The following is a 22,287-nucleotide window of genomic DNA, read 5'->3' as shown; positions in this document are numbered from 1 at the left end:
TAGTTTCTATCGTTGGTGTTCAGCGGTGTGAACGCGACGCGTCTGATACATGTTTTCTTTGCTTGCCTCTCTTTTTCCTCTCCTGTTAATGCTTTCCTTAGTTATACAGAAAATTACTTCAAAATTCATTAACTTCATTAACCAGTAACTTAATTTTCTGTTCTTCTATTATTTATGGCAAACAGTACGGTAAACATGTCTAAGAATTAATGTGGAGGCATCTAGTAGCCTTTTTTTTGTTTTTTTTTTTTAAGCAGAATTCTGTTTACTACTGTGAAGTTAATCCTGTGGAGTTTAAAAATTTTCGTTATTTATTCATAAACAAAATCGAACTCAAGCCAAGATCAAACTCATTTGAACTACTTGAGCAGAAATTGTGAGGAATTCACGAGAAAAAAAAATCGATCGATTCGATTTTATTCACGAGAAAAAAAATCGATCGATTCGATTTTAGATGCACAAATAGATACTTATACAGATATTATGTTGTACCATAAGTTTCCCTCTACAATCCTCAGAATTTTTAATTCACAGCGGTGTGCGTTATAATTCAGAAGAATAAAAAAAAATCTATTAGATCGATGATTGCAGAATAATGGACTATTCTGTTCAGTTTTGTACTTTTATTTTTATTTTTTTAATTTTTTAAAACTTTGTAGATTAAAATATCATTTTTATTGAACGAAAAAACAATGAGTTATGTGAAAATATTGTAATAAATGTATTTAAAAAATAAAAATGTAATATAATATGTGATGTATGTAATAAAAATTGATATGTAAAATAAAAAATTAGAGGGAAACTTATAGGAGAACCTAATATATGCACAGATGTGGATATATTTTAATGTGCCTGGTTTTTTTCAGGAATCGCACAGCACATCCTTCTCATCCCAGACGGCAACGCAACCGCTTTCGGTCACTGCGCCACAGAATTACACTACTAGCAGCAGCTACCATAGTGAGACACATACTAATCAGGTACAAGAATTTTTCGACCTCGTACCTCCTGAAAATGGAGGGAATTCATGGTAGATACCATTGTTTTTCTAAATTTCTTTCGTTTTGTATCATTTTTTATTTCAGCCGCCTGTTACGATGCACTCTCCTGGTGGATCTTATAGAAGCTATCAGAGTTCGCATTATTCTAAACAGGTAAATGATTTTCTATCTATAATAATTCGTCTGTAAGTTACCGTATGCTTGTTTACGATACGGTAACTTTAAGGAAAAGACTACATCTACAACGACATCTCAACCGCCACAAACTGTTATTCATACCACAAACCTTCCAATAACGAAAACCACATCGTACAACTATCAGCAGGTGAGAAATTCCCCTCGAATGTGCTTACCATAAAATATTATTCGTGGAAATAAAAATGTTTTTTTTTTCCAGCAATCGGTTCCCATCCAACAGCCGGCACCACAGGTCACCCAGTCCAGTTTCACCTCGCACACTGAGAAGGTTAGCGAGTTTCCTTGGATTATTGATGAGTGCTCTCAACAGGATCGGAGCTTCATATAAATTAAAACTTCTTGGATTTTCGCTTCTTTCTTTTTAGAAGTCATCCCTTAATTTTTACCTCATTTAAGAAAAGTACCACTGGTGGAGGTCCTCCTCCTCAAGTGTCCCCAATGCCACCTGCACAGTCGAACTATGAAGCACAGTATCATCGTCACAGGGAGGAGGTTTGTCTTTGTGGAAAATTCCACATCTTTTTCTGATTCTCTTCCCTCAGGTTCAGGAAAACATATCCTTTCCAGACACGTCGTGAGGAGACTAGCCGCCCAGTGTCGCAACTTAGCCAGTACAGTGAACAGAAACATTACAAACGTAATGTGGAAGAAAAGACAGAGACGAGGTGCTTTTATCGATTTTTTTTTGGCGATTTTTCTTGGAGAAATTGTTCAAAGTATTCGGAATATCCTTGAAAATCTTGATATTTTAGAACGATCCCGGCTGCAACAAGTATTATAACGTCCGATGCGAACAAAAGTTTCACTACTCAGGATGTTTTCAACAAAAGGGAGGAAATGAACGAAACACTACCACTTGGTAGCATTAGCAATACTCATGCTAATACACAGGTCTGAAGCAAATTTTCCTTATTATTTTAACTTAAGTTATTTCCTTATTTATTATACGACCATACTGGTTGGTACCGAAGCGAATAGTTTCGGTAATCATTCGAATGGCTCTTGAAATCCCCGTTTTTTCTACCTCTCGAATAATAAATGCATCCAAAGTATGAAAAACTTACTGCTGTGAACTTTTGAATAATCAAAGAAATTACTGAAATTAATAAAAAAATTAATTGTAATTAAATTAATCCAAGATTAATTGCTGGGCTCAATCGATAAAAATTAATTGTAATTAAATTTATCGAAGAATAATTGCTGGACTACCTCAGGATTCTAACTGGTCGGTGGAAAATTCTGTAGTACGCATGTTCGAATAAACTCTGAAAAATCCAATTAATCGAGAATTTAGAAAATTTCAACTAGTTAAGGAGTAAATAGCCAGATCCGATGGGTATGGTTTCTACAGTAATTTAATTTTTAGTACATAGTATCATTTCAATATAAAGTTAAGAAGATTTGTTCCATTGAAGATGTTCTAATAATAGAAGAATGGAAAAAAATGACTGTAAAATTGCTATTATTGTTTCCAGAGAACAATTTATTGCTAATTTTCTTTAAGATGCGTTAAAAAAAGATTCTCCAGAAGAAATAGAACATACATGGAGTGAGGATAGATCATTAACCCAATTCTCTGCATTTATATGAAATTTATGATCGGTCGTTTTTTTTTTCTCATTGAAAAAGAGTAGTAGAAGACAGCAGATATAGGGATTTGGAAGTGAAGGTGTGAGGTAAAAAAAAGTTGGAATGAGAAAAATATCCAGACGGACCATATTTCAGGGAGAATACCGCGATGTGCAAGGTCATGATGTCTCGTATAAACGTGAAACTCAGACGGCTGTTGATCCCGGAAAAGAATATGCTCTTCTAAAAGAGGAGGAGAAGAGAGTAGTGGAAACGGACCTTGAGCCTGGTGTAATTTCAAGGTTCTTTTTTTATTATATTTTTATATATTATATTATTGTTGTTCATATTATTTGTGTTATTTATATAGAACATATTATTATTTTTCTTTTTTTTCTTCTATTATTGTGCCTCAAAAGTTGTTCAAATCTCCTTGGATATTGAGGACATATTCTGAACGTCATTCTTAAAAGAGAAGGATCGGAACCATGTCCATCAAAAATGTTGCGTTCTTAATTTTTAGAAATTAAGAATATTTCTTCATCCTTGAATCTTTGAAGAGAGAGGAATGGTTAAGTCCATAATTTTTTTTTTCAAAAAATAAGGATAAATTGGAAAATAATTGCTCATTTTTCAGGCATGTAACAACGAAATACTATAAGAAAAAGACAGTGACCGACACTACCACCACCACTACACCACAGTAAAACTCGTAAACTCGGATAAAATCCAACGGATGCGGACTGCTATTTTCTACGACAGCTTTCAATAGTTGAAAATGCTTAAAGTCTGGATTTCATTATGTGCTTTTTTTATGAATCGTTGCTTTTTTTACGTCTATTTTGTGCTTTACAACTTTAAAACGATAGTTTATTTGTGCCTTATCGGTGCTGAAAGCAATTTTTTTTTTTGCCCAATAAATTATCAGCTCAGCTCAGTTCGAAGTTTGATATTCTGTAGGCATAATTACTGTATGTGTTCTGCCAGTGCATGTGTGTGTGTGATGAGTATGACTGCATAAATGTATTTCTGGAGGCACTCGTCCATTGGATAAAAAATCAAAGGGAAAAATGGGAAAAAATTGTGAAAAATCATATAAAGAACATTATTCTTCCTGTGACAGCTGCATCATGGTTAGATGATCGTCTAAAACGCCGGAAAAATCTTTAAAAAATTGAGATAATTTTCTAAAAGGATGAAAAATGTTTTTAAAATTGGTCTGCTCCTCTCTAACAATTGGAAATGCATTGAGAAAAGCCCGAAATCCCGGATTAAGTACAATTTTTCCCAATATTTGAAGAGCAAGGGTTCAATAGCAAGATCTGTCTCTCATTTTTGCTTTGCAAGATGTCGCTTATAGTTTTTCCCTGGTTTTCGGATCATTTCGATCCAAACCTTCCGCAAAGCGGCCTTATGACCTAATAAAGGAGTTGCCGTAAATAGGTGCTTCATACGGGAGACAGTTTCAAAGAATGTCGGCAAAAAACACCATAAATCCATGAGCAAAGACATTAAGAATATCACTGGCCTCAGTTTATGCAACTAGGCAACTCTTTACACCCACAGGAACGACGAAATGGAATTGCATAGAACGGTGTAGCTGTAAAATCATCGCGAAAGGAACTCTACGACAAACAAGTGATAAACTCTATTTTACGTTCATTCATTAATTCGATTTCGTGTGTGTAAAGAGGTGTCTCGTTGAGGAAATTGATTCCACTTATACCAACATTGAAAAGTTCTCAATACTTTCAAAGACTGCAGCATGCTAGAATAGATGCTAGATTCATGACTCGTTTTTATCCTAAAATGTCACAAGAGAAATTTCCTGCATTTTTCCGACTACAGTACTGTTTATTAGTTCGGAAAAGTTCCCAATGGTGTTTTTAAAGGTCAAGATGCAAAAACATCAGAATCTATTCTTTATTAGTTGTTTTAATTATTAACTAACCTTCACTACTGTTGACATTTAACAATTTGTGAAAAAAATATCACAGAATCAGAGATATTTCATTTTGTAGCACGAAGCCACAAGTGTGTTTATATCTTCACAGGTAGCCGTGGGAAGGAACATCTTGGCGAACGTGCAATTTCGTTCCACCCAACTGAGCACGTCTGTTACACCATATTGATTGGCGTAATTTTTCACCTGAAATCGATCAATTTATCCATGAAGTACAAAAATCATCTGTAAACAATCCTAAGAACTCTCGGACCATACCTGCTGACAATGCGATGGTGATAAAATAAGTGGTCGCCCTTGTTTATCGCGTGGAACATCCTGATTATTGCGTGGACCCGGAACAATCTTAGGAACGTGTTGCTTGACAGGGACCTGAATTTTGAATGTTCAGATAATTTTTAGCTCAGCTTACTTAAGAATAAACAGTAGACTAAACTAGTAAATAAACAACTAGTAAATCGAACTAGTAAGTAAACTGCACAGGATGTGAAATCGTTCAGAAAAATCGTCTTTGGATCTGTACAATCCAAAGATGCAGCCGTAAGGATCGGAACATACCTTATGCGCCACTGGCAATGAGAATTCCTCTTCCATAGGTGGCCTTGCTATGCTTGCCGATCCAATCAGACGCATTTCCTCGTCCGGGCTTTCCATGGGTTCGAATGATGGCTTAAAAATCATGAGAGATATCTCTTGCATACAAAACGCATAGAACACACAAAAGGCAAACTTTTATTTTTGCTAGGAAATAGAAACAGAAAATAGTTTTTGAGGACTTTTTGTCAACCCCTTTTATCTTCAATTAGTCAAATAATCTTTCAAGCAAGCAATCAGTGAAAAATAGGGAATAGGATTAAGAAAAAAATAAAATTATAAGCTAATCATGTCCATCTTCTCCTTTCTTCACCTCTTACAGATCCGCGAATGCTAATTTGACTAGAAGTCCCGTTTTTTTGAAGCCGAAGTGCTACGAAGGAAACCATGGTGGGCTAGCTTTATGGTTATTTACTGGGGGGGGACTGTAGTAACTACGCTGGATGCTATCCAGAAAGGGCGTAATCCTGCTTAGGTTTGCAGTTTTAATTGTTTTTTTTTTCTATTTTTCAATATTTTTGTCACTTATTTCTCTCGAAAAACAAAGAAGAAAAGTTGTATGATTGAGAAAAGTTTTTGAAACATTCTTAATGTTTTTTTTTTCATTTCTCGGTATCTAATAAAACTAAACTTATACTACTTTGTTTACCTAGTTGACGCACCCCACGGATAAGCAAACATTTTTTATTTGTGTTTGATTTATATTAACACTTCTTACATATTTTTTAATGTGTTACCGAAAATCCCTTTAGCTGCATATCATATCATATTCTATCATACATATCATATTCTATCATCCAGAAGTCAGTTACAAGAAATTTCGGGTATCCATCCTAATGAAAAAACTACTTAAAAGAGATTAATGAAATATATCTTCACGATAAGGCACTTTTTCAAATGACTGGAAAGAAAAAACAGGATTTGCACAGTGGTCAGATAACCATCGCAGCAACGTACTCTGCTGGTCAGGTGAAAACGTAATCTTGCATCTCTTGCAAGTATTTTATGGTAGAAAAATCATGGATACATGACCATTTTACATCGAACCTTAGTCATTCCGAAGGAAGAGAGAGCGGGAAGCTAAATCCTATAAAACTGACTAAATCCCATAGAACTAAGTTCTTTTTGATTCCAGTATAAACCTGCCCTGATAATGGCGGCGTTACTGTATTGTTTACGAGGCACCACATTTCAGGGTTCATAGGAATGCGGTGACCACAGCCTACAGGTATCTGACGCCCCCTAATTCTGGACATGCTGCTATAGATGTAACACCAACTTAGTGAACGACATTCCCGTTAAGGTTAATCGAGATTCCCGGATAACCAAACTCTACCTTCTAGAACATTCCGATGCTTACTAGGCGAACAACAGATCCGTTTAGTTCAGCTAATGGTGCATCATATATTTCTCGAAAATTCTCCTACACACTAACTTACAGGAACCTCTGAAGCTCCCCTGAAGCTACGGTGCGGCGGAATTTTTGAATGTAGTCCCCGAAAACCCTCAAAAATCTCTTTTGCGATGGTGCTTGATCTATCTACAGTCTTATTTCATTTTCACGTCACTATGCTATGGAGATGACGCATTTTTGGCTAGCAAGAGGTCATTTTCTTCTTATGAGGGCTATAGATTATACAGAGAAAAAAAAATAAAAGAAGGAGACTCTTCACGTGGAATGAATATAATTTCAAAGGATGTCATGTGTTCCCTGATTTTCTCTGACCAGCCTTATCACATGTTTTTGCCGTGGAGCTATAAAAAATGGGAAAAACGTAAAGATTAAAAATTCACATTGTGTTAACTATTCTTTCGACTGCGATGACATTCGAAATGTTTTTTTTAGCGTGTAAGGGATTCTCAGCCTAACGTATATGCAATACAAGGATTCTATGAAATTCCAGCAATAGCCAGCTGACTCTTTTCTCTTTCTTAACTTCATTGGGATCGAAAATGTGACGAATTAGCAAAAAAGAGTCCTGATGGCTTACACGAATTCGTGTTCGTATTAGTGCTGGTAAAAATGACATCTGGAAGCAGTTGTGACGATTTTTTATGTTCATATGTTGTTCCAAATAGATTTTTTTTGTTATCATTTGTCTTTCACCAGTTTCCTGTCAAATCCTTGACCTTTCATATCATCGTCAACATAAGTATATTTGTGTTTTTTTGGTTCTTAATGGATTTTATGGTGTGAAATCGTGTGTCAGATGTCGTTGTTTTTTCTCCTTTTTTTATATAATGAAATACAATCTCATATTAAAAAAAGATTGGTACAGGCTCTCAAGTTATGAATACTTTTGTTTATAAAAATTACAATAGCTACTAATCGATAACACTTAGAAAACAGCAAAACTTCGCGACACAGTAACTACAAACTATTACATATATATTTCTGGAGAGATTTGAGAGCTCAAATTTATTATTTTGTTACGACGGACTCAATAGAAATCATACCCACCTTTTTCGGAACTATTTGAATTTCCATATCATCATCAACCTCAATACATTTGTATTTTTTGGTCTTCATTGGATTTTTTGGTTTAAAAGCGTAACCAAGTGTGGAACAGGCTAAGATCAAAGCGAGTAACCTCATTCTCTGCTGTAAATATGAATCTGAATCAATCTCCGTTCGAAAGTTCCGGTATCACATCATTCGAAATGAATAAAGTCGGCTTAGCATGTAAATAATACGCAAAAGAAAAGAGAAAGCGGAAAAATGAGTGCATCCAGCGATTCTCCAGAAGTGAAAGTGATGAGTGATCATATCCAGTCGTTGTCGACGAATAGTTTGACCTAGATGCGCTTCGCAAAAGTGACCACCCACTGAAACGAGTTGCAAATGAACTTGAGACGTTCCCGAACTGGATTCGACGGGAAGTCCACACCTGTTCTTCCTGGATTTCAACATTCTCTCTTGGATAATGGAATCTCGCATAGTGGAAACGAGCAATACCGGTCCGGGCTAACAAGAACTGATATTTGTGTTAAGCAGAAAGTCTGCAGAAGAAGAATTGATCGACGATTTTTACCAATTCTGAGAGGTTCCGTGGTGAATTCTCGAACAAGTGTCAAAAACTTGAATGTTAAAAAATTACAAAAAATAAAAAATAAAAAGAAAGAAATGTAAAGATATTTAGATAAGATATTGTACACAGTTTCATGGTTCTAAGCTACACATGTATTAAGTATTTATATTAAGTTGTTTATTAATGTATTATGTTTTTTTAATCTCCTTAACCCGATGGAAAAAGAACACCACTACTACTTTCCATGCATCAGAAAACGGATCGCCTTTAAAAATGATCATCGTTAATCATGATCGTTGATCTACTGTATATAATGATCAGAATATTCTCGATCCGTTTAAAAAAGACCTGTAAAATAATAGAAATAAAACAATAGAAACCTGTAAACAATAAAATAATAATTTTTTTCTTTCTAATAAATCTACAAAGAAAAAATAAAGAGAATAAAGAGAATAACGTATTTTGCAAATTTTAACGGTTCTAAACTACACATATACAGTACGTTTTTTTCTTGACTCCTTCCGTAAGAACTTAATGGAAAAGGAACACTACTAGTGCTACTGAACATGTATCAACGATCGCATCGCATTTAAAAATGATCATCGTTAATCGATCGTTGATCTAGTGCCTATAATGATCGGAGATTTCTCGATCCGTTTAAAAAACCGGTGAAATATGAACAAAAAAATGAACTCAAGGCAAAAAAAAGACTATTTTTGAAAAGTTAGGGGTGTTAATTTAGTTTTAGACAATTGCGCATGACAACTCGTCCAGATTCACTTCCAATCACAACAACACTCTTACTACGGGGCCAAAATAATATCCTCAGTTCTCCGTTCAATTTCAAAAATCAAAAAAAATGTTACTGTCTAGGACTACCTTATCTTAGGTATCTTAGGTCTTATCTTAGGCTTTCAGCAGCTTTAATAACGAAGAGTAAAAGAAGACGGTGATGAAAAAAAATCAAATAAAAAACCAGTTCTACGTTCTGTTAACTACATTGTGAGTAACTCGTTAAAAAATTTTTAATGTTGTGCATTGATCCACAATTAAAATGATTAAAACAATTAAAAACCCAACAGGGCGATCAAAACAAAAGAAAAGGAAAAGAAACACGTTCCAAGGATTTTTTTCTTTTTTTGACGGAAAAGATCAGATCACGTAATGTCGTATGTGTCGTGGTTTTCTCACACAGCACTGCAGGCAGCATCGATGTTTCCAAAAAAAAAATAAACACTGTTCCAAATACGGGCTATGAAAGTAACACGAAAACTAGTACGACAAAAGAAAATTATAATCAAAACTGTCAACGAAGTATTATGAATGAGTGTGAAGTCTGTAAGTGCTAGAAAATTTCAAAATGGATAGCAATTATATGTATTGTTCACAAGAAATCATTTAAATTTCTAACTTTGTAGAATACTTATGAGGTAAGCAAAAGAAAAGCTCTACTTAAAGACCTATGAGGAGCAATTTTCAGATTGCTGAGTGCCCAAGTTCTACAACGAAGAAAAAGAAAAATTCTTCATTAAGAAGATTCAGTGGATCTAAAAAAAGTCATTTTGATTTTTGGAGCTCTCGAAATTGACACCTACGTATCTGTAATTTAAGGATAATGGAGCCATCGAGCCAAGCTCATAAATGGATACGTAAAACCACAGTGATTCCCAAAATGAAAACTGTGGATTCGATGAAAAAAACTATCATAATATATGTGAATAATAAACTATGAAAAAGAAATAAACTAAAAAACTATATATTCGTGAAAATTTCAGCTGCACCTGAATCGTTTCTTTCGTTTTAATGAAAAATTACCCATTAGAAACGTATTATTTAATCACCAATTAACAACACTTCGTTGCAACTACGAGCATACTGTAACCAATAGAGTACAGTAATCCATTCTAGTATAAAGTAAGGAAGACAATGGACGATGATAATGGGAAAAAGCATGCAAAAGTTCATCTTTTCAGTGAAATCACATTGACATCTATCAGGCTTTACGGTAGACGGTATTGTATCCAGGTGTCTCATCGAATCCTCACGGAAATCGTGATTTGATTCTCTCCTCAAAGTTCCAGAAGCTTCTCGAAACTTTTTTCTTTTTGGTTTGCACAGTTTTCCAGTCTTTCCCATTGCACCGACGTAATTACATGATTTTACATTATATCAGACTCCTTTACATTATATCCGCATTTTATTTAATTCCCAGAATTTCTCGAAGTTTCCACATTGTAGGAATTCAATTTTGCCTCATTTTCTCGTGTAATTACACACGATTGGTGTCCTTTCTATTCTTAACCCCTCTGGAATCTTTTTTTTGTCAAATTAGTGTTTTTTTCGGCTGCCAGATCGATTACAAGAAACGCTAATCATGCATAGCTGCATGAAGAAAAAATTAGAGCAGGCGTTTTATCCTTACAAAAAAATACTAGACACGTCCTGGAACCAAAAGAAGATGCGAATCTAAGAGAATGGGCTTTGCTAAGCTTATGCAACTCTTTCCAAAGTGATATTAAACGTTAGAAAAATTACAGTGCTATCAAAAACAAGGAAAAATGTGTGTCCAAGGAGCTTGTCGTGCTGTGCGGAGGCGAGCCGACGCCTTCTACTACAGAGAACTGAGCGTATCGCCCTCCGACATTACATTTTACGCTGACCGTACTTTAAATGAGGGATATGAAAATATGAAAATGAAAAACACAGCGCCAGTTTCCTCTGACAATAAATAGGGTTCCGGTTTAAATGAAGTTTGTAATTTTTTTTGTTCGTAAGATTTTCTGACTCAGACAAAGTGGGTTCTATCTTTTACATTTCTTTTCTGGTCCACCGTTGTTGTATGTCAATAAATAAATAAACAGTTATGAAACAGCAACGACACGACCATTCGTTGCTGTTTGTTTCATTGATTTTTAATTTATCTTTAAAATTCATCTCTATTTATTAGCTCCAAATTAACGAGTTTATTTGAGCAAATCTTTATTGAATTTCCTACGAGTACAAAAAAAGTAAGGAATTTAAGTCAAACGAATAAATAAGTCGCAGTAATTTGCGTCAATATCGTAAAAATTCTGATGGACAATGTGCTCTGCTACCTACAATTTGACGAGAATTTTTCCTTCCTTTATAAAGATGTGAAGGATGTAGGATAACATCGCGTAATTCATCACAGATCAGCACTGCAGTGTACCTGAATTATTTTTCTCTTAAATAATGGTTAGAACAATAATCGATATCATCCTATAAAATTAGAAAAAAAAAAGAAAGAGAAAAGAGTAGGTACAAAGTAGGTCTGTAGGTTAGTGCGATATAATAGTATCTCGTATTCTTTTGTAAATACTTCAATTATTGCACTTGGCTTGGCGTAAAGCTCCGACCCAAGTCTATTTTCTCCTCTAACCATAACGGATCTAATTATGTTTAGGTAATAGCAAGTTTCGGATGACACATCAACCATAGATAGTTCTTTTTATTGATTTACTTGAACTGTAGCCATGATTGGCTGGTATTGATCTCTTTTATTAACATTTTTTTATTAACGTTTTGCCGTTTTCACCTTCGTCAAACCAGGGAAAATCAAAATCATCAGAGATTTGTCTTCCTAAGCAGCTTATCACCCTACAAAAACCATTCGAACGATAGGCAAACTCAAAGAACAACACATCGGCTAGTGTTTATCTCGTTTGTTGAAATTTAGTAACGTAAGAGATTCACAAAATTGACTCATAGTTGAGGTATTTAACGTGCCAAGATTAAAGAAAATTCGAACATTGGCACTAATTCATCTTTAATCTAAAAAATCGTAGAAATGCTTCCCAGAGAGTACGGACGAAGACTGAATCGCAGCAATTCTATCAAAAAGTTATTTCTGTAGAGTGCCGAGGAGAACGCAAAAGATTTTTTGATTTCCTAACTAATATTACTCCTTTAAATATAGGCGAAAAATGGGAGAGTGTAGCGCAGTCGACTAGAGGTCCGTTGTAGTTACAGCGTTTAGAGGTTGGCCGCCGCCTGCACGATCGATCGCAGGTTCGAATCCGCCTTGGTGCAAACTAAACCTTTCATCCCTCCAGGGTCGATAAATTGGTGCCAGACTTGTCCGAGAGGATTAAAACATAGACTTAATCATCGGCTGGCCCCGTAAGTCATTGTATAGACCAACATGCGTTTCAAAAGTCTCATCGATTATGGATTGTGGTAAGACGGATTGGGGCATCCCAAGTGGATTGATATGCCAATGACTTTAATATAAATAGATAAATAAATAGTCGAAACGCCGATTGACACGCCAGTGAATCAATCCTTCATCCTTAGTGCAGGTAAAACATGTAAAATTAAATTCTATAGTATTGAACCATTTCAAGAAAACATGGTATACATAGAGGATTTGTCAGCGATGCCCCTGTATAAACCATAGCCAAATCCCTAATGTATTCCTAATGCTTGCATTTCCGTAGCCCATGTTCGCACTTCAACCTCATCGCTTCAAGTTAAGCGAATAACAAAAAACGCAAAAAAAAAATGCCTGATTGCGCTGCACGTTAATCGCTTCTGTGCTTGATTCTCGTAAAAATATCCCAAACATTATTTTCTTTTTATCAAGTTAACAACTATATTATAGGACTAGACCGAAAAAAAGTGGAGGTATGAGGAAAAAAAGTGCGAAAGAAAATTAATTGGGACTAGAGAACACTTCACTACAAAAGTTGTTTACTAAGAAATAAACGATTTGATTATATTGTTTGTTGGAAACTTTCAACAAGATTTCATTCCATAGAACCGTGCGTCTTGTCTCGATTTATTTTTGACCTGGATCAGGAAAATACTCTTTCGCATTTGTTTATTTGGTGTGTCTGTGGATTGTTCTCCGAGGAGATCCCACATAACAATGCCTGAGATCATTTCTCAGCAGTGATCCAAAGTAATAGCCCTGTGGAATGAAGTCTAGGCACATTGTGAGATTGTATGGATGGAGAAATAAATACGGTTTTCCTAGATTTATATGGCTACTCCGTCCAGAACTTCAGGCCCCAGGCCAATAAAATCCTTACGCGCTCCATTTTAGTGGCTCTTCTAGACTACTTCACTTCTCTTAGCGCACCCGAAATACCTGGAAGGGGTTTCCTTGCATTTTTTTTCTGCAGAGAACTATGAGAACGTTCCAAGGGACTCTAGAGCCGAGCCGGGAACAATATGATGCCGCTTTACTATTTTAGTATGCTTAACGAGCACAAATCCCAACAATATTTTTGGTTCAGCTCCAAATTTGTTTGTTTTGACTCTGCTGTTTGTAGATCACCATAGCTTTACCTAAGGTTTCGGATCACTTTAGTGCTGGATAGCATCCACGGACGAATTAAAAATTAACAAAAAATTCAAATTGAATTCGACACAAATTCAACACATTTTAATTTCATTTTCTTTTTTCATATTTCATCTTAATTGGTAAGTAGATCAAAATTGTAAGTGCTGATAAATTTTCACTCCAGATATTTTCAAATGTGCTTGCACTTTTCTGAACATTTCACGACAAGGAAAAAAACCAAAAAAAAACAAATGGACTACATTTACTCTATACAATATATTGTCTTTAGCATACATTTATGTAACAAAAGAGAAAAATTTTAAGGATAAAACGTCAAGCTACTAACCCTCCACTTGCTATAACAAGACACCAAAGAAAATTTGTGGATAAAAATGTTATCATAGGATGAACGTTGAATAACTCGCTACCAAAATGATAGCTAAATATCATCACATAGTAAAGTGATGTGTTAACGAACGTCTGAAATTAATTAGATACATGCGTGGTAAGAAATTTAAATTTAATCAACTTTTTTTCGGAATAAAAGTTGTTAATTTGACCGTTATTCACTATTACTCCATCCACCCAACGGTGAACCATCAATAACAGTGTGTTGATGCCAGTCCGAGTCGTACGTTTCAGTTTTCGGGACGAATTTAAACCGCTATTTACCGAATTATCTTATCTGTTTACTATTTCCAATTCACTCTATTTATTTATCTCTATTTAACTAAACGATGAGATGAACCTCTGTCTACCTATTCATATCCGCAATAGTGAGGGTCGAGCTCACTCATTCCAGAACCAAACCTTCCACTTCTCCGGAACCAGTTTTTGCAGCGGATTTGTCTGGAGGGGTCGAAAAATAATGACAAGATACATCGGCTACCTCTCAAAACGTATTTTTTGGGTGGGGCACGAGTTTGTAAACCTCAGACGATTCTGAGTTGGTGCTTCCTCGCCAAAATTACTAACAGCAGGTAACTTATCCTTTTTCGAATTAAAGATTGTGAGAAAATTGGTCAAATCCACCCGATTTTGTTTTAAAAATGTTTGGTTCTCAATCAGAAAAGATAAAGCATATGTTCTCTGCACATAAAACCTAAGAATTCATTATAATGTTATTTGTTTAGATATGTCATCCCGTACAGATTACTAAAGGCATCACCCCACGAATCTGGGATCGTGCGGGTTTCAGGTGGGTTATGCCTGAGGTTGGGACTGTTCCGTTCTTTAGTTTCAGAATTATGTTATTTCCTCTAGGATCTCTAGGATCACAGAGATTACACCGTTACTGACTTGAACTTCAGATCATCTCCACTGCATTGATTGGATCAGAACTTGCAAAGATCCTATAGTGCTGTGGTTGATTTATTATGACCGTACCTACCAGATCGATCAATACAGTCGCATTACAGTCCCCACATAAAAATATTTTGTGGATAAAGTAAAATAAACCTTGCAAAGTAATTATATTCAAAGAATAATTTTTGTCTCTTGACATCAAAAAGGTGAATCTTAAAAAATCATTCGGGCAAAATTAGGATTAACTAACCTGTACGGTCAAAACCACCTCCATACGAAAACGTTGCTTTCTCTTAGCAGTACTTAATGTGTTTAGGACTCGCTGAAAAATTGTAGTTGATACAGGAAGAAAAAAGAAAACATGGAAAAAAATGGAGAAGAGGAAAATATGGTTACATTTCTCATATGACGAAGATAACATATTGACGTAATATCCATTAGTAAACAAACGCTGAACATAGTAACACCAGCTGCAAAGTCGCCGTAGAGAGCGAGAAGTTCTCCGCATTTCGTATTCGAGTAAACAAAAAGTAACCTCTCACTGTTAAAGTATATCGAACATCCTTCTGAAATGTGTACTTCCAGTGGATACCATACCGTAACGATACGGTACCGTTTTTTAGTAAACTCTACACTGTAACCGTGCTATAAACTGATTTTCCGGTGACCGAAAAAGCAGTGAAATTTTTGAAAATTATTTAATGGTTGCGGCTACGGTAAATGATCTTGTTTGACATACTGTAGACATAAAGCAGTAGTCTATTTGAAGTAACACTTACTGTAATCGCACTACATTAAGTAATGAGCAGAGCTACTGGATCCGGGAATTTAATCAATTAGAACTGAATGAAGAATTAGGGATATTGAAAACCCTCATCCGTACAGAACTTGCTAATATAAAAGGAAATAATCGAACGTTTGCCCAAAAAAACGAAATAATTCATGAATCGATCAATAATTTATGTACTATAAATTAATACTATGTGATTCTTAAAAAAGAGCCATTTAACTCAATATTTGTCATATTTGAAAACTACAAGTGGAAGTTAGCCTCGCAATCGCAGTTTGGGAAAAAAAAATCTCTCAGAAATGTGTTGATGTTTGAGAGGAAAAAGTTCTAAAATTAGTTAATAAAAGATTACTATCAAAATTAATTAAATTATAAGACTGAAATTAATACATCAACCAAAAAAAATTCCCTCGAATTGAAATCGAAGAGATATTCGAGTTCTTATTTTCGCGAGTATAAATTCATGTATGACTTTACTGGGACTTTTTTGAAATATTCCTAGCTACAAAACTCAATAAACTTCTTGCCATAGTGGAAGAATTACAAATGGAAATGAAATTTTCTAGAAATTTCTCATATGAAAATGAAGGTAATAAATAGTCCTCTTTAGATAGTATGTTGAACTTTATAGCGATTTTTTTTTGGAAAAAGCTCGTAACCTCATTGCTTACCGATAAGAAATAAAGAGGAATAAAATAAACTAATAACAGATACAATCGATAGAACACGTATGATCGGTCCTTTTGAGAGTAAATACGATTTCGACGGGTTCGCTACGGTGATTAGTCGATTCGCCGAAATAATCACATTCGACATATAAATCGGAGTGTTGAAGAACATGATTGCGTAGCCAACACGAGCATTAAATACCATGTTTTTAATATCGAAATGCCTATTATAAAAAAAAAGTAGTGCTAAAAATTGTATTCTTCTATGAAAAAGAACAACAGAACGAAATCTATGCTGTTCGTGGGGTGATGTAAATGTTTTTATGAGGATTACGGTTTCTTTCCTCGACCTGTAGTCTCCAATGCCGAACGTTTATACCATACATCATTAGGATTTTAGTATAGATTAATTCAGATAGAGTGTATACCATAGATTTGTTACTGTTTATGTAATAAAATACTTCAAGGACAGCGTATTTTGACGTTTTTACTTTGAGATTTTGAGATTTTGACGTTTTGAGATTTTGACGTGACCCACAAAGACGCAGGGTTCGGGTAGTAGTCGATCGCGAAACTCAGCGTGGTTCCGCTCATCTTTCCCTAATCCTCGCTTTGAAAACGGCGTGGAAGACACCGTTCCTTCCTGCAAAATCAGCCGCAACGCGCCACGCTTGTGCACGCGCCGCATCCAAGTGTGAAGTGGTTGAAGATCAGCGAGATTTCCTCACCAGCCTATTCAGGTGAGACCAATGAAAAGGCCGTTGAGAGATTGAAACGTTAATGCGTTCCAAGTTATTTCGTAGGAAATAAAGATGTTCCCACGTAGTTTTTAACGACGATTACGAAGGGATGAGCAGAACAACGCTGGCTTCCGCAGTCTGCTACCTGAACTTCACGCTTTCGCTGTGGTTTCCGCTTTCAATCAAAATCCTGATACGCTGCCTTTAAATGGATCAAGCACATGTAAAATACCGTTCTCTAATGGAAATAGAATGGGAAGAGGGGTGGGACCTTTACACACTTTTTTATGCTATTTGATTGGAGCTAGTGAAGGTCGCGTATAGTCCTTTAGAAACGAATACACAGAGTGGGGTCAAAACGACATGAAGCACAGTGCAGTCACGTAAGCGGCTGCGTTCGATGCGATGCGGCGGAGACAGCGATTGGAATCGATGTGATACCATCGCGAACTGCCGCGATTAGTGCTAGCAAAGGTCCCATCGCGATCCTAATCGCCACGCTTCACTGCGCCGCTTTGAGCGCATCCGCTTACGCGATTGCACCGTGTTTCATTTCCTTTTTGACTCTACCACACACCATACACCACTATCCACGAAAAATCCTGGTATAAACCGAAAAATTAATTAGACAAGCTGCAACTTACCATATGCAACATGGGATCGTCCAAAATAAAAGAATAGTAAGCAGCATAGCACTGGCGGCGGATTTATACATGATAATATATCCAAGTGAATTCTTGTACATTAGCGTTCTACGTCTTCCAACAATAGTAATTATGCAGCAAAAAATACCCGAAATATATACCTGAAATTCGCAAGACTTGAAAAATAGCAAAAATAGGACTTTTCAGGATTTTCACGCAGCAAAGACAGCGTTCTGACAGCTTGGTAGCTTTTTTAGTTTAAAAAAAGTTGAGAAGTAGAAACTATAAAAAAAACGAGGGCCTCGAGGATCTCGTTGCGTTCTGTGAAGAAGAGCTACTGCACGTTTTTTTTTGGTTTGGTAAGAGTACCATTTCCATAATTCTACGTAAAGATTAATATTTTCAGCCGTAATATTATCCGGAAAACTTTGCTGGGGCTTCAGGTTTCTACTCTGCCTTCTTCCTTGCTTCGGATTTCAGGTAGATCGTGGATAGTACTACAGAACGCTCATGGTTGATTCGAGTTTGACAGCCCGCCTACTTCCTTCAAAACTTTCAAATCCGGGGTGCATCTTCGGTTGTACTGGACATCGTTAAGCGGATCTATGTCTTCCGGACCCTTTGAACCTCAATCTTCATGGGAAATTACAGTACTTACCAGCGCTAGACATCCAGTAGATATGGCATACCACAACTCCATTGGCACTAACACAAATCTGAAAATGAGCGTTTAAGAACGAACGAGTAGTAGTAAAGTAAAGGAAGTAGTAGTAAAGTTATTAAAGGATAAAGGACAAAGTGCTAGCGGTGATCCAGACACTTTAGAATCGTTTGAGATTTATGAACACGTATCTGGCCTATAAAAACGTGAGAAGTAAGCCTGTGCTTCACGTCAGTGATTCTATTCTTCCGGACAACTCAGAGACCAATAAATACAATAAATATAATAGATACATATGCAATAAAATACAATAAATGGATACATATAAAATAAACTGCAATAAATACATACAATCATGCTTAGATAAAGGTCTAGGTTGACCTGGGATGGTTTCGAACCATCGAACCTATTGAACCTCTTACCAGTAGCGCTACACCTGAACGATTGCGCTCAAAACTTTGGGACTTGTACTCGTCCCTGCACCCTGCTTGGACTTAGCTGATGTCTCAACTCTGGCGCAACCGCTAATACAATTACATTTAACTCCAGACATTTGATTCGTTTTGACTATAACGTTATTGGGACAGAATAGCCGGTTAGACGGCGTTTTAGCTACTTTTGGACTAGGTTATGCAAGAATGAAAATCATCAAGCGAAATTGATGTTGTGCACCGGTGGATGACACTTGGAAGGTACCAACATTTTTTACCGCCATCGAATTTGGCTACAGAAACGTCTCTCCTACTCTGGTCACATACTGAAAAGACCAGCAGACCGCCTTGTTTAAAGAGTTCTGAAGAGTTTCTCGGGTTCAAGCTGGAAGAGGCCGCCTTGTCCAAAATGGAAATTTTGGACTGAGATGTGAAGGAACACCTGAAAACACGCAGCGTAGAGTTCAGGTGAGACGTAACGTTTCGCCGTATACGGATTGACGAATGGATGGCAGCAGATCGAGAAGGTTGGGCAGAGCTATGCTCAAAGACGACACATTTTGGCGATGGCGCAAGGATTCACTTTACGCCGCCGATTAAGTCAAGCAAGTCAGTGCGAAATAGCGGTTCCTCCACTCTCCTTAACTTCCTTAACCTGAAAGCGCACATCCTCGAACAGAAAACCTGCTGACGTTTCTGTATTCCCGCTCTAATAAAATCAGATATTTATACATACATATACGTCATATCATATAGAAATTTTTCTGGAATATTTTCAACAATACTTACTTACGCCAGTATCAGTTAATACGTATTGTCTTCTCCTTATAACATCCACTACGAAATACCCGGAAATTTGTATTTTGTGGAATTTGAAAAAGGAAAAAGCTTGGTGTTAAAGCAAGATTTAAAAAAAATGTATGTTCTCACATACACATATTCAGGAAAAGGGCAAGCATCGAACTACAACAATGAGCACATAATGGAAAGAAGTAGCAATCTCACCATATACCTAGAAAAAACATAGATTTCATTAAGTGGTCTAGATTTTCCCAGAACTCTAGATCCGCTCATTCAATTAGAGAATAAGTTTATCCCGAGTTTATCCAGTATAATGTAGCCCAGCATGGCATTCAAACAGAAATACTGGTCATATTCTCAAGAAATTCCAGTTTCTAAGACTTTCTGAAATATCTCTTTTTTTTGGCTGACTAAAGCATCCATATTCTACTGCATGGACTACCTTTCACTCATCAGGAATAAGGTTTTGCCTCAAACTTACCACTTTGACTTAGAGATATATGAAAAGAAAATAAGTGGGTTCGTAGTAAGACAAAACATTATTAGATGATTGGAAAATTATCAAATAAACAGTGCACAATCTCTAATGGCAACGAGAATATGATTTCTACATACAAAGAGGGCAGTGTTCTTCAAAAGAAAACCAGACCATTTTTTCTCTTCGAAATATCTCATGCGTTTAATTCCTTTGTGACGATGAGGATGTTTACAGTTCCGATCAAACATCGAGGACAGAGGTTTCATAAAAAAAGTAGTACTTTTCCAGCAAACTGATAATGGATTAAATACAAGAAATAAATACATAAAATAAGAAATGTAAAAATTACAGAGGTTGCGAATACCTTTTAATAAGATTCGTAAAAACGCATAAAATATTAAAATCAGAGTTTGCAATCGATGATAATCGATTTCTTCCCTAGGTTCCAAAACGCTTTCCTATATTTTTCCTGGAAGAGTGGAAAAGTTTTGCAGTTCCTTGGCGACAACAAAGCAGATGAGTCTATTCGTTATGTGGAATGTCCCAAAATTTATGCAAGATTTGAATTGGATAGAGAAACATGTTTTTTTTTCAATTGTATGCTTTAAAATTGAAGTATAAAGTACATTGCATAGGGTTTCGTGTGGAATAACATCCGTAGCGTGCCACTGTTTAGTGAGGATTTTAGACTGGAGGCATCATTTGAACATAATTTTTGTTTTTATTTGAAAATGAGGCTGGCAAAGCAGTTACTGTTAATGGTACTCGATATCGCGACATGATAACCGAGCTCTGAATCCTTAAATTGGATGACATTGATGTGGAGGACATGTGGTTCCAAGAAGATGGTACGACATGACGTACAAACCGTGAAACAATCGAATTATTGAATAAAAGATCTCCTGGTTCTTTACTCTCTGATTTCGGTGATGGACGAAAGAGTGGTGTAGGTGCCAACAAAACCGCGGAGTTCACTACCTCTGATGTTCTACCATGTATAACTCTATTCTCTGCGATTTATGTTACAATTTTAAAAAATATAAAAGAAAAAAAGGAAAAAAAGCTGTTCTCTATTTAATTCAAACCATGCGTAAATTTTGAGACAACATATTTAATTGGTCTGAAGGAGATCCGATTTCAATAAAATTATGCGAAATGTCATAGAGCCCAACCCGTGAAATCATCCAATTATTGCACCTAAGCCTTAACCATCTAAGCATTCGACAATAACAATTTTCACAACAATTTCTATTGGTTAATGATTTCTGAAAACAAGTAACGGAAATTAATTTCGTTAAAGTGCTCGCAAAAAAAATATCGCAAAGAAATTACACTTAGCAAAATTGTATATGCGTGAAAACAAATCTGCAAAGCTATTTAGGCAAATTATTACTTGTTAGATACAAAACATATGTAAAACGAACGTGAACGATGTTAATAGTTTAAACCTTGAAGTCTTTTGCACTCTCCAGTTCACGTATAACGCTAACATCGGGATATGATCGGCAAAAAAAACTAACCAGTGGAAAAGTAACCAATTTAATATACATGTATTACAGAATTATTATAAAATTAAAGTTAAAATTAAATTATTATAAATTATATTATAGAACAGAAGTTTAAAAAGTGAAAAAAAATTCAAAATGACTTGCGGGGCACCCCAATGCGACAAATGAAGGCCGAAGGCAATCTTTTAATTGCTTTGATTGAAAATTTCCCCATTGGGATAAATTAATGGAAAAAGATGACATGCATAGCACCTTCCTCCAATAAAACGTCACCTTAATTACTACGACATAAACATTTTCTGTAGAAATTAACGTCTCTATTTTTAAAATCACATATTACGTCTCTAAGACACAATGTCTCTAAGTCAGACAAAACGGGAGCATATTTAGTTATTTTAACGAGCATGCTACTCTTGAATCCCTGCAGAGGAGGGACTGAAGCAGAAAAGAACTCACAGACATTTCTTTTACTAATTAAATAAATAAATAAATAAATAATAAACGACTAAATGCTAACAAGTACTAAATAAATTAGTACGAAATGTGGGCAGTTTGAATAGACATTCAGCAGAACAGAAAAAACCTTCATAACATAAGATAAT

At 35.7% G+C, this 22,287-nt stretch overlaps 3 protein-coding genes across 7 annotated transcripts in view; 1 reads left to right on the top strand and 2 right to left on the bottom strand.

Annotated features, from left to right (window-relative positions):
* RB195_003912 (uncharacterized protein) overlaps positions 1-3,475 on the top strand; it is a gene marked incomplete at both ends in the record, with an annotated part of 45,453 nt that extends 41,978 nt beyond the window's left edge. For all 3 annotated transcript variants that reach the window (XM_064201784.1, XM_064201783.1, XM_064201781.1), the window contains 9 exons: positions 867-980; positions 1,086-1,154; positions 1,228-1,326; positions 1,399-1,467; positions 1,596-1,691; positions 1,767-1,864; positions 1,952-2,090; positions 2,925-3,070; positions 3,406-3,475. In XM_064201784.1, the coding sequence (XP_064057662.1) occupies positions 867-980; positions 1,086-1,154; positions 1,228-1,326; positions 1,399-1,467; positions 1,596-1,691; positions 1,767-1,864; positions 1,952-2,090; positions 2,925-3,070; positions 3,406-3,475 (900 nt within the window). The remainder of the gene's footprint in view (positions 1-866; positions 981-1,085; positions 1,155-1,227; positions 1,327-1,398; positions 1,468-1,595; positions 1,692-1,766; positions 1,865-1,951; positions 2,091-2,924; positions 3,071-3,405) is intronic.
* Positions 3,476-4,767: 1,292 nt separating this feature from the next.
* RB195_003911 (uncharacterized protein) lies at positions 4,768-7,921 on the bottom strand (the record flags this gene model as incomplete). The annotated part of the gene is made up of 4 exons (XM_013449958.2): positions 4,768-4,917; positions 4,990-5,103; positions 5,290-5,400; positions 7,787-7,921. The coding sequence occupies 4 exons, from the start codon at positions 7,919-7,921 to the stop codon at positions 4,768-4,770; spliced, it is 510 nt and encodes a 169-aa protein (XP_013305412.2).
* Positions 7,922-8,121: 200 nt separating this feature from the next.
* RB195_003910 (uncharacterized protein) lies at positions 8,122-18,506 on the bottom strand (the record flags this gene model as incomplete). 3 transcript variants are annotated; one of them, XM_064201779.1, is made up of 9 exons in its annotated part: positions 8,122-8,151; positions 8,214-8,290; positions 11,450-11,544; positions 14,006-14,139; positions 15,215-15,286; positions 15,361-15,530; positions 16,426-16,646; positions 17,807-17,967; positions 18,465-18,506. In XM_064201779.1, 9 exons carry the CDS (start codon positions 18,504-18,506, stop codon positions 8,122-8,124), a joined length of 1,002 nt encoding a protein of 333 aa, XP_064057659.1. The 3 variants fall into 3 exon arrangements, with proteins under 3 accessions (XP_064057659.1, XP_064057661.1, XP_064057660.1); XM_064201780.1 differs by lacking the exon at positions 16,426-16,646 and having other exon boundaries at positions 17,807-17,898; positions 17,955-17,967; positions 18,465-18,477; XM_064201778.1 differs by lacking the exons at positions 8,122-8,151; positions 8,214-8,290; positions 14,006-14,139 and having other exon boundaries at positions 11,521-11,544.
* Positions 18,507-22,287: the final 3,781 nt, after the last annotated feature.

This window comes from Necator americanus, chromosome IV (assembly GCF_031761385.1).
Source record: "Necator americanus strain Aroian chromosome IV, whole genome shotgun sequence".
NCBI classification, from domain to species: Eukaryota; Metazoa; Nematoda; class Chromadorea; order Rhabditida; family Ancylostomatidae; genus Necator; species Necator americanus.
Note: the sequence above shows the minus strand (reverse complement) of the source record. Positions and strands in the feature narration are given on the sequence as shown.